This window comes from Neofelis nebulosa, chromosome 1, assembly GCF_028018385.1.
Source record: "Neofelis nebulosa isolate mNeoNeb1 chromosome 1, mNeoNeb1.pri, whole genome shotgun sequence".
In the NCBI taxonomy this organism is placed as follows: domain Eukaryota; kingdom Metazoa; phylum Chordata; class Mammalia; order Carnivora; family Felidae; genus Neofelis; species Neofelis nebulosa.
The window spans coordinates 60563853-60576174 of record NC_080782.1 but is presented as its reverse complement, the minus strand read 5'-3'; the positions used below and the strand labels follow the sequence as shown (position 1 = coordinate 60576174).

At 40.7% G+C, this 12322-nt stretch overlaps 1 protein-coding gene across 3 annotated transcripts in view; it reads right to left on the bottom strand.

Annotated features, from left to right (window-relative positions):
- DOCK2 (dedicator of cytokinesis 2) overlaps nt 1-12322 on the bottom strand; it is a 417694-nt gene that overhangs the window by 328952 nt on the left and 76420 nt on the right. For all 3 annotated transcript variants that reach the window (XM_058723143.1, XM_058723150.1, XM_058723158.1), the window contains exons 20-22: nt 10643-10732; nt 9544-9644; nt 8569-8703 (exon numbers count right to left, since the gene is read on the bottom strand). In XM_058723143.1, coding sequence (XP_058579126.1) covers nt 8569-8703; nt 9544-9644; nt 10643-10732 — 326 coding nt within the window. The remainder of the gene's footprint in view (nt 1-8568; nt 8704-9543; nt 9645-10642; nt 10733-12322) is intronic.

Sequence of the window (12322 nt, the reverse complement as noted above, 5' to 3'; positions counted from 1 at the left end):
CTGAAGGTAACAGGAACAATTAGAAGTTCTGTTCCACATGCCATTCCCTCTACTTGGAACTCGTGATTCTTATCCCCAGACCCGCCATGGGCTGATTTCTTGAATACCTTTCAATGTTTAGTTTAAAGTGTCACCTCCTCTGAGAATTACTGATCCTCCTGAGGTGGGGTTTGTCATTTAAACCTGTCTGCGCCCTGAGCCTTAGTTGCCTCATACCGTTGACCACTGCTCATGCCAGGGAGCTGGGATTTGCTTGCTGGGATGGATATCACTCACGCCCACTGGGCTGCTGCTACTTAAGGAAGCCTCTCTTATTAATTTCAGAGTCCCCAGCACTTAAAGTGCCTAGCACATAACAGGTGCTCAGTGAATGTGGGCTAATATTTTTATATGCAAAGGAAAAAGAGGGCTGTTTAAGATGCATGCATATGCACAATTTCATGTTACAATGACGGCTACTTACTTCATGGTTTACAAAGTGCTTCCCCGTGTTTGTAATAAACAGGCTGTTAGCTCCCCCTCAGCACTGTAGCCACTCACAAAATAGATAATAAATTAAAGAGAAGTAACTGTTTGACAATATCCCTTTGATGACAGTTTTCTCTTCCACTCTGATCTGATGCCAAGTTAATGTTATCATAAAATAATTCCATTAACTGCAATTGTGCAGTTTACTGAACCATTACTGTCATCAAAAAGTTAAATTATATTCAAAACCGAAAACAGAGTCTTACATAGGAATAAATGGCATCGACATGCAAATAAATTATATGCGGGAGAAACAGGAAAAGCAATGTGACGGGCACTCCAGCCCAGGCTCAGCATAAACAGATGATTACATTTAAATATTTATTCATACATGAACAATGAAAACAAATCACACTGGCAAGTGCCTTCGAGTTAAATTCGTATTTGTTTAAAAAGGCAGAGGCTTATGTATTCCCTCTGACTACAGGCTACATTGAGCATGCCTGAGCTTTATTTAGACAGTCTTACTGCCTAACATATGCATGACCAGGAGGGTGAACTAGTATATAATATTTACATAAGAAGAAACTGAACTAGTGGGAAGGCGAGGCAGGGACGTGAGAGGGAAGATGCACAGAATAAAGCAAGATGCAAAATAAAAAGCAAAAGAGAGCATCAGAAAACATCTGATCACCTGACGCTGAAGGCAAGCAGAGAACGGGCAATGATGTCTGGCCCTGGATGAATTGAGCTAGACTGAGGGTGTCCACTGGAGGTAACCACCATGCTCCTTTGACGCCTATGCCGATGGAGTGGATGCTCCAGTGCAGGCGATTGGCACTGTGCACACCGTGGCCATCCTTCCTGGCTCCCAGATGAGGGGCTGGGGAGTAGGAACACTCCCGAGATGTTACAGCTCCTATCAGGACGTTGAGTACATTTCTCTTTCCCTGTCTAGTGACTCCTTCAAGGAGTGTGAGCTTACCTGGCCTGGCCCTATGTCAGCTTTTCTTTCTTCATTCCTTGAGAGGATATGAAGGTAAAGTCATGGTTGCCTGGACAGCTTTGCCACAACAGCAAGGAATCCTTTCCTGACAACTTTTGCTCCAAGTCATTTTTTTCCTACTGAAATCCTACCATATTTAGGGATGACAGTACCTAAACTTGAGCATCCTCATGCCTCTCCACAGCCCTGATGATGATACCCAGCAAGTCCCCCCCTTCCAGGAGCAGCTGTCGTCACTCAGGACAGCTCCCCATCCTGGCCAACCATAGTTTACACTTGCGTGGCCCCCAACAAAGTTCTGGTTCTTAAATTTGCTTAATTAGATGAGGTAGAATGTGAAGTCTTACTCTCTAATTCTTAGCTGTGTGACCTTTTTAAGTTTGAATCAAAACCTCAGTTTCCTTATCTATGAAAGGGGGACAGAAAAGGCATCCCATCTCACATTGAACGAGTGTCAGTACCTGCCATGTGCTGTTCTCAGCGCTTTGACATATGAACTAGTCAAAGACGGGAGCTTGGGAGCTGCCATTCTAGCAGGGAGATGGCAGTAAACAAAAGCATACTTAATTACTGTACAGTCCGTTAACATGTGATTAGCTCTATGGGGAGGGGGGAAAAGACCACAAACAGAGTGACAGGGAGGGGAATCCAAAGTGCTGGGGCAGGAGTTGCAGTTTTCAATAGAGTAGGGAAAGAGACATGTGAGTGAGTATGTGAGAAAGGAGAGGGAGTGAGCGAGCAGATATCAGGGGGAGGTGTCCAGGCCCTGAGTCAGGAGCCTGGGCCACAGCAAAGAGGCCTGTGTGGCTGGCACAGAGTGAGTGAAGAGAAGGAGGAGATGAAGTGGGGAGATGAGGTTCTCCATAGGATTTTTGCAAAGACTAATGGAGGGAACAAGTGAAATGCGCTTAGCAGGTAATAATAACCATGGCTGCTTGCTATGCGACAGGCACTGTGCTAAGTGCCTGACATCCATTAACTTATTTAGCCTGCACCACAACCCTGCGAGGGTTTGTACATACATGCAAGGACACTGAGCTTTAGGCAGATGAAATAATCTGCCTAAGGTCATAAACATCACTAAATGGTAGCAGCAGGATTCCAATGCGGAATTCAAACCCAAGTAGCTAGCTCCAGAGTCTATGCCTTTAACTTGAACTAAGTGCCTCTCCTAAGCAAAGGGGGTTGGGAGGAGGGAGGGGAGGGGGGATGTAGAGATGCAAGAGCATCCCAGGAGACTGGGAGCATACAGAGAGGGAGGAGAAAGCAAGAAGTGAATAAGTAGGTCCTGAAGGGGAGCAGGAGGCATGAAACAAAAGCAAAGACAGGCAGTGCAAACAGGGAGCAGAGAGCTGGGTACATGGCTGCTAGGGTCCACAGGGCTTGACCACACACACAGCAGACATAAGCAGGGGCCAGCCAATGGGCCAGCAACAGACCAAGGTGAATTCACAGGGCCATAAAGTCCTACATTGTGATCCTCAAAAAGCAGACACCTGGGAAAGAGATCCCTTCCTCCTTAAAAACAAACAAACAAACAAACAAACAAACAAACAAAAACAGCAAGACAGCTTTAGGATAGCATGAACAGTAAGCCAAACTCTGAGCATGGATCAAGACACCATTTATTAACTTAAATCTGAGTTTTTGAAATAAACACTCCTGCTGTCTTGCCCCGGTAAAAACATGGTAACAGGTAACGTTTGTTACGTTTATGAAATGAAGTACTGGATGCTACATGGAGAAATTTGTACATGTAATCTCACTTCATCCTCAAAACACTAAGAGCTGGTTTATCCCCATTTATGGATAAGGAAACTGAGGCTCAGAGAGGGTAGGTCACTCACTAAGCTGGGTGCAGGGACAAACATATGACTCCCTCCCAGGTCTGTCTCGTGGGAACACTGGCCATCACTGAGCCGACATTGACCAGTACAACATGAACATAATCATTAGCCCACATTGCCCCCTGAACTCTAGCCTATGGCAGCATTACGATTTGGAAGGAACACAGGTAAGTGGGAACAAATCCCTCTGTAGCGCCATGCTCTGGGTTTTCTCTGTCTTAGAGAGTCATCCTTACAGAAACACCACAGCCTTACTTCTATGTGCCTGGCCAGCAGGAACGGAAGCTATTCAGTGCCCATTATGTGATTCAGGGAAGCACAGGCTACTTTGGACTCTGAGTAATTCCACAGCTCAGAAATCTTGGGGATCAGCTCAGCTGGTTGTCTGAGCTTCAGGATAAAAGGCACTGCGAGGAATTTTATGAAGAAGCTCAACGCCTAGAAGATAATCACTTCCACTCTTTCTGAATGTTTCTCACTATGCTCTGTGTCTCCCAGAAGCTCAGTCATTCCAGAAAAGCCTAATGGATATTGGTCATATTGATGGCTACTGAGCATATTTTGGACACGTTTCCCACGATTTAGGAGTTTCCCATATTTTTAAGCCTGCCTCCCTCTAGCAAAAACTTGAACCTGCTCTGCCAGCTTCCACTGCAACTATGGCACAGGTATATGGCCAGACACCTGCCCCAGACTTTGGCTCAGGAGCCAGTGACATAAGGAGAGAGGACAGGAAAATCACATTATTTGGCTATGTGATAGAAATAAATAATCCTTAAAAAACCCAATCTTTTTCAACAACTTCTCTTCCTCCCTTACCCAACTGCATCCTGCATATTGATACAGGATAATTCCTAGCCCTTGCAAACATTCGTGTGCAGTATGTGCAAAGAAAAATGGCAAGGGAATAGTTAATGGGAGCTAGATTAGCTGAAATTATGCACATGAGACAAAAAGACAAAGAATAACAGGAAAAAGAAACACAATACCAGACACAATAAGTCCCTGAAGCAATAATTATATTATGATTTCTCACCAGCTGGTTTAGAAATTTCAAACCTTCTATTTTCTAGTTTCCTAAGTAAAATGCCCTCCTAGTTTGGGGAAATACCTCCATCACTTCCCAATGTCCTTGACGCCACCCTAGAGAGGAAACCATTGATAAAGATTCTAAAATGAACAAGACACAGGAAAGCTACCTTCCTTCACCATGAGGCCCTAGAACTTCTTTGCAGGTCAGCCTACACTTTGTTCATGAGAAAGGATTCAAGATTAGGCCTGGATTATCTTAGAGACATCTCTTCTAACCAAATGCATTGTCTTAGCCCTCAAAATGCATCTTGTGCAATAGGCATTTGATCAGTATCAATGATGTTCTATATGCTATGCTGAATTAACAGAGCACCTCACTCCTTAAGAAGCCAAAAGTCACTGGGGCGCCTGGGTGGCTCAGTCGGTTGAGCATCTGACTTCGGCTCAGATGATGATCTCACGGCTCATGAGTTCAAGCCCCAAGTCAGGCTCTGTGTTGACAGCTCAGAGCCTAGAGTCTGCTTTGGATTCTGTGTCCCTCTCTCTCTCTTCCCCTCCCTCACTCATGCTCTGTCTCTCTCTCTCTCTCTCTCTCTCTCTCAAAAATAAATAAAACATAAAAAAAAAACATTAAAAAAAAGAAGCCCAAAGTCACTTACAGTTCCAGCAGCACTAAGAAGGAAGAGGCCGTCCTAAAGAAGAAATAAGTGTCTCAAATACACAACTAACCTTACACCTAAAGGAGCTAGAAAAAGTAGAGCAAATAAAGGCCAAAACCAGCAGAATAAGTGAAATAATAAAGATTAGAGCAAAAATCAATATCAAAATTAAAAAAAAAAAAACATTAGAACAGATCAACAAAAATTAGAGCTGATTCTTTGAAAGAATTAACAAAATTGATACACCCCCTAGCCAGATTTATCAAAAGAAGAAGAAGAAGAAGAAAAGAAAAAAGAAAGAAAAAAAGGAAAGGACCAAAATAAATAGAGTCACAAATGAAAGAGGGAAAATCACAACCAACACTGCGAAAATACAAACAATAATAAGAGAATATTATGAGCAAATTGCCAACAAATTGGGCAATCTGGAAGAAATGGATGTTCCTAGAAACATAAAAACTACCAAAACTGAAATATGAAGAAATAGAAAATTTGAACAGACCCATAACCAGTAAAGAAATTGAATCAGTAATCAAAGATCTCCCAACAAACATGAATCTAGGGCCAATGGCTTCCCATAGGAATTCTACCAAACATTTAAAGAAGAGTTAATACTAATTCTTCTCAAACTGTTCCAAAAAACAGAAATGGAAGGAAAACTTCCAAACTCATTCCATGAGGTCAGCATTACCTTGATTCCAAAACCAGACAAAGACCCTACTAAAGAGGAGAATTACAGACTAATTTCCTTGATGAACATGGATGCAAAAATTCTTAACAAGATACTAGCAAGTCTAATTCAACAGCACGTTAAAAAAAATTATTCACCATGATCAAGGGGGATTTATTTCTGGGCTTCATGGCTGGTTCAATATTCACTAATCAACCAATGTGATACATCACATTAATTTTAAAAAAAGGATAAGAACCACATGATCCTCTCAAGAGATGTAGTGGGGCACCTGGGTGGCGCAGTCGGTTAAGCGTCCGACTTCAGCCAGGTCACGATCTCGCGGTCCGTGAGTTCGAGCCCCGCGTCAGGCTCTGGGCTGATGGCTCGGAGCCTGGAGCCTGTTTCCGATTCTATGTCTCCCTCTCTCTCTGCCCCTCCCCCGTTCATGCTCTCTCTCTCTGCCCCTCCCCCGTTCATGCTCTGTCTCTCTCTGTCCCAAAAATAAATAAAAAACGTTGAAAAAAAATTAAAAAAAAAAAAAAAGAGAGATGTAGAAAAAGCATTTGACAAAACACAGTATCCTTCTTTGGTAAAAACCTCCAAGAAAGTAGAGATAGAAGGTACATACCTCAACATAATAAAGGCCATATATGAAAGACCCACAGCTAATATCATCCTCAATGCGGAAAAACTGAGAGCTTTCCCCCTACCGTCAGGAATGTCCACTCTCACCATTGTTGTTCAACAGAGTACTAGAAGTCCTACCCTCAGCAATCAGACAACAAAAAGAAATAAAAGGCATCCAAATTGGCAAGGAAGAGGTCAAACTTTAACTCTCTACAGATGAAATGATACTCTATGTGAAAACCTGAAACACTTCACCAAAAAAATGCTAGAACTGATACATAATTTCAGCAAAGTCACAGGATATAAAAATCAACATACAGAAATCAGCTGCATTTCTATACACTAATAATGAAGCTGCTGAAAGAGAAATCAAGAAATTGGTCCCATTTACAATTGCACCAAAAACCATAAGATATCTAGGAATAAACCTAACCAAAGAGGATAAAGATCTGTACACTGAAAACTATAGTAAGCTTATGAAAGAAATTGAAGAAGACACAAGAAATGGAAAAACAAACATTCCATGCTCATGGATTGGAAGGACAAATATTGTTAAAATGTCGATACTACCCAAAGCAATCTACACATTCAAAGTAATCCTTATCAAAATAATACCACATTCTTCACAGAGCTAGAACAAAAAATTATAAAATTTGTATGGAACCAGAAAAGACCCCAAATAGCCAAAGTAATGTTGGAAAAAATACCAAAGCTGGAAGGATCGCAATCCCGGACTTCAAGCTTTATTACAAAGCTGTAATCATCAAGACATATGATACTGGCACAAAAACAGACACATAGATCAATGGAACAGAATAGAGAACCCACAAATGGACCCACAAATATATGGCCAACTAATCTTCAACAAAGCAGGAAAGAATATCCAATGGAATAAAGACAGTCTCTCCAGCAAATGGTGTTGGGAAATCTGGACAGCAACATGCAAAGAATGCAACTGGACCACTTTCTTACATCACATACAAAATAACTTCAAAATGATTAAAGACCCAAATGTGAGTCAGGAAACCATCAAAGTCCTAAAGAAGAAAACAGGCAGCAATCTCTTTGACATCAGCTGTAGCAACTTCTTACTAGACATGTCTCCAGAGACAAAGAAAACAAAAGAAAAAATGAACTGTTGGGACATCATCAATATAAACATCTTCACAGCAAAGTAAACAATCAACAAAACTCTAGGCAGCCTATGAAATGGGAGAAGATATTTGCAAATGACATATCAGATAAAGGGTTAGTATCCAAATTCTATAGAGAACTAATCAAACTCAACACCCAAAAAACAAATAATCCAGTGAAGAAATGGCTTCCAGTGGCTTTAACATTTAAAAACTTGCCTCAGAAGGTAACCAACAAAAGGAAAGCAGAGGCAAGATCTAGAGAGACAGGGACTATCCTGACGGCATTCAGTATCTTGATCCAGCCATACCTGAGGCCAACTGCCCTCTGGATTTTTAAAAAATGTGAAATAAAATAAAGTCCTACTCTTCCTAAATCAGTTTAAGTTGAATGTTCTTCATCTGCACTGATGAGAATCCAGACAATACATTCCACGTATGTTTTTTCTTACCTCCCATCACACACAACCAACCTGATCGTACACACAACCACAACCAATCCCCTGCCTAGCTTTACCTTCCTTATAGCCAGGATGAACATAAACCATTCTTTTACAGGTTGCATTTGAATGCCTCCATCTCTGAAGCCCTTCAAAAGAGCAGCTAACCTCTGTAACACTGTTCATCAAACATCAAATCTCTTAGGTGTTCTAACACGTCAGCTCAATTGTTGGCTACTAGGATCTCAAGGACAGATAGATCAACTGCAAATACCAGCTCATCTGTCATTCACAACTTGCTAGAGCCAAATAACTGTCAAACTCCCCAAGTTCTGCTCTCTCCACTCCCGGTACCTCTATCATTGAGGATTCCTGGAAAGTTTTCACCATATCTTAAATCAAATGAAGAATTATAGATGAAATACAGAAGAGCCTCAAATCACAAATCAAGTCCATTGGATGAAACATAACTCTATAACATGTGAAGATTTATATTTTTCCCCGAATGAGCTTAGAGGGAACAATTATAACCTATTCATAACTCTCTGTGTTGGATTTTTAAGTTGTTTTTGATCAATGGCTGGTTGTAATTTTATAAAAGAATCTCTCTGATGACACAAACACTGTTGTATCCCAGAGGAACTGCAGAACTAATCAGTCACTCTTACATAACAAGCACTCACTGTGAAAATAATGTCCTCGACCGAACAATGAACTTGAACACATATTCCAAAGCTTTCAGAGTTCGTAGGATCGGCTCACATTGTTCCCCTCTGCTGGAGGTATCCAAGTAAGTCTTCAGCACCGTCATCAATTTCCTGAATAAGGGATTATATTTTGAAAATACATCTCTTTCTAACTCACAGCATGGTGATTAGTTTGCTCAGTAAATTATAAAGCATTCAATCAAAGGTTAAAGGTGGTGGTACAGCTAAGCTTACTCACTCATTTACAGCCATAAAAATAACTCTGCTTAAAATATATGTATTTAATACAGGGAGTAAATTAGTATTTCCTGCCCATAAAAAGCCAGCAAAGGAAAAACTAGTGAGGCAAAAAATCTTTTGACTGGGAAAGCTAGTCACAATCAGGATATGAGTGGAAATAATGGTGGTGATAATGTTCTTTTCAGCATTTGCTTCCTATAAAATAAACTTCTGGTATTATCATGGAATTCCCTTACTGAGAAACTTTCCATGTTTCTTCATTATGAGTGAAGCAGACTTCAAACTATTTGGCCTAAACTTCAGGGCCCTTTGGAAAACTGGTCTCTCCCAACCTCTCCAGCATCACCTCCTATCTGTAACCATCAGTTCCCTGTGTCCAAGCTATAATGGGCTCCTTGGAATGTACACTTTCCCTTCTCTAGCCTCTGAATCCCAGTGTCTACTTCAAGTCCTGCTCAATAAATGCTGGCTGACCGACTGAATGAATGAATGCTTTCATGTACTGCTACCACAATAAAATATTCATTCTAACCTATGGGTTTGCACATTTTTATTTAATTCAAATAATCCATCATGGACTGGGTCTTATCAGAAAGGAAGAACTCACACAGCCTGGTAGAAAAGGAAAATACTCAAGATCCTTGTGCCCTGGGCATCCTGGCAGGGCAAGCAGGAGATGGACAAGAAACTCCCATATGTACAGTAACTTACTTGTAAGCCAAGGTGGCACTGAAATGCTGTTGAATGTAAGCCTCCAGAACAGTGTTGAAGTGCTGGAATTTCCGGTCAGCAATGAGTCCTATTATGTAGATCTGAAGAAGATTCAAGGAATCAGGGTTTGGGGGTCAGACCCAAGGCAGGAAGCCATAGTCACATGGCATAATTAAATCTCCAGCAAAATTATTTTGCCCAGGAATTAACTCACTAATATATTGTTAGTCCTTTTCATTATGGTAGTATCTCTCCTAAAAGGCATTTCATGAAGTGTGTTACAGGGTGTTATAGGATAAAAGGGCTTCATGGTCAGGTAAGTTTCACAGATTTCAGGATATCATTGTTAGACTGTCGTCTTTACTTCAGGGTTTTTTGGAGTCTTTAGCATATCTACATGCATTGTGAATCTCTGAGAGGGTCATACAATGTCTAGCACTTCTTACAGGTTACCCTTCCAGAAGCCCTCTGGGAAGCACTGGATTAAGTCACAGTTGTTTCCAAGTAACCTCTTTAAAATGTAAATGTCACTGACACAAGCAATTAATGCACTAAGACTTCATTGGTCACTGATACCCTAATGTGGACATGACACTAAGAAAACATGACTTGGGACACAGAGGAGGAACAGATCATTTGGGAAGATGTTAGAGGAATGACTGGGATTGTGTGCTACCATAAAATGTTCTGGGTGGGCAGGAGGATGTAATGATGCTGGGAATTTGGAAACTATGAGAAGGAAGAAGGTAAGAAACATTTTGGGTGCTTCATAACCTGGCCAAAACAAGCTCCCGGCATTCATGGAAAGCTGAAGCTATTATTCATGGCATCTAGCTTCATGTACTTGCAGTCTGTACTAATATGACATCAACATTTAAAATTCCCCTTTAACTCATCCTACCATGCTTTCAAATGAACTAGAAACAAACACAAACTCCCCAAATCCTCAGCTGCTCATTCATTGCTCTAATTGCCAAAAGTTACAGTGCCTCCAAAAAGATTCACGGAAGGGCCACAGGGGACACAAGTTCTCAGTGTTCTCACAGTGAGACACACACTAATGTCTAATGTCACTAAACACCAGTCCCTTCTTTCTTACCAATGCATCGAAGACGAGGATGTCGTACTCATTACTTTGAGAATGCTCCATCATGATATTGAAGAGGGCATCCAGAGTATCCTGGAGAAACTGGACAAAGTAATGAAGGTCACATTAGAAGAGTGAAGAAATTCCACTCCTCAGTGTATCCCTAAGGGAATGAGAGTACACATCCAAGACGTGCTGCCTTCAAAAGGTCCAGGGAGCTTTCTTCACAAGAGCCAGAACTTGGAGCAACCCAACTGCCAATCAACAGCATGAATGAATATATGACAGTGTTTTAATAACACAGAATACTCCATAGTAATAAAAAAGAGCAAACTACTTCTACATTCAACAACAAGGATAACCCTCATGAGAACTGTGTAGAGTATGATAAGTCAGACACAACAATGTACAATATTCATTACTCTATTTTTATGAAATTCAAGAACAGGCAAAAAAAATCTATGATGGCAGTCAGTATAAGGGAGGTTGAGAAGGAGTAAGAGAGAGTCTACTTCAATGCCAAAAATGTTCTGTATCTTGATCTAGACGGTGTGTATATCAGTATGTACGTGTGTAAAAATACAGTGAACTGTACTCTTAGGGTGTGTATATACTTTAATAACATTTTTTTAGAAAAATAAAAATATAATGCAAAGGTAGAGACAATGTAATTCCCTCCTCGATGCTTCTCCAAGCTGTCCAAACATGATAGACCTTATGAAAGGATGTCTGGAGAATTTTCCTTCTACTGCTGAATCAGGCAGGTGGATCAATGGTGCACATTTAAAGCACTGATCTGAAAATTCTACCTTTGCTTCTCCATGTATGGAAAATTAACTAAAATCTGATACTCTTCCTTCCTAGGAAATGGGCCAATATTTCCTATAGTCCCTGAAAACACAGAGCTACCAAATACAGATGTTTAATCTCAGAGTTTCTAGCTGACCAAATTCCTGAGGAAACAAGATCACCAAGACCTGTGGGAAATATTTGTCCCAATTTATAGAATTGAAGAGAAGGTTGCTTCATTAGATCTGTACCTCAGACACTATATTCTCCAACACCATGTGGACACAACAATACATCTGACATGTGTATTATTTCCTGCTTGTTTCACTTAAAATGTGAGCCCTGATGTCTTTCTCTTTCATGTATGATGCATAATACTCTGTAAGCAACAGGAACTAAGAATACTTTTTATTTCTAACACTAACAGTAGGTAGTACTAAAAGATCACACTTTTTAGCAATTTATACCAACAAAAATAATGAATAGTTACTATTTATTGAACTCTGTATGATTTACGTGTTTAGTAGAACATTGTGTAAGAGACGACACTAAGTAATTTTTAAATATTATTGCCTTGAATGCTCACAACAACCCTGCAAAATATGTCACATCTGTATTATCACATAAAGTTGGCGAGTGGTTGAGCTGAGATCTACACCCAGGCTGATCTCCTTCCAGAAACTAAACACAACCATAGTTTTTTACCACTCAACATGTTTTCAGCATCATTGAACCAAATCAGCCTCTGGATTTCCCAGTAAAGGTTTCTCATGGCAATCTGAGACATTATGTCCCACTGTTAGAGAAAAAGTCCCATCTTTCTCAACACTTCATTTGCCCCCAGAAGCCACACATGATTTAAATCTCTGTCACTGGTGGATGAATACAAACAAAACGAAGCCC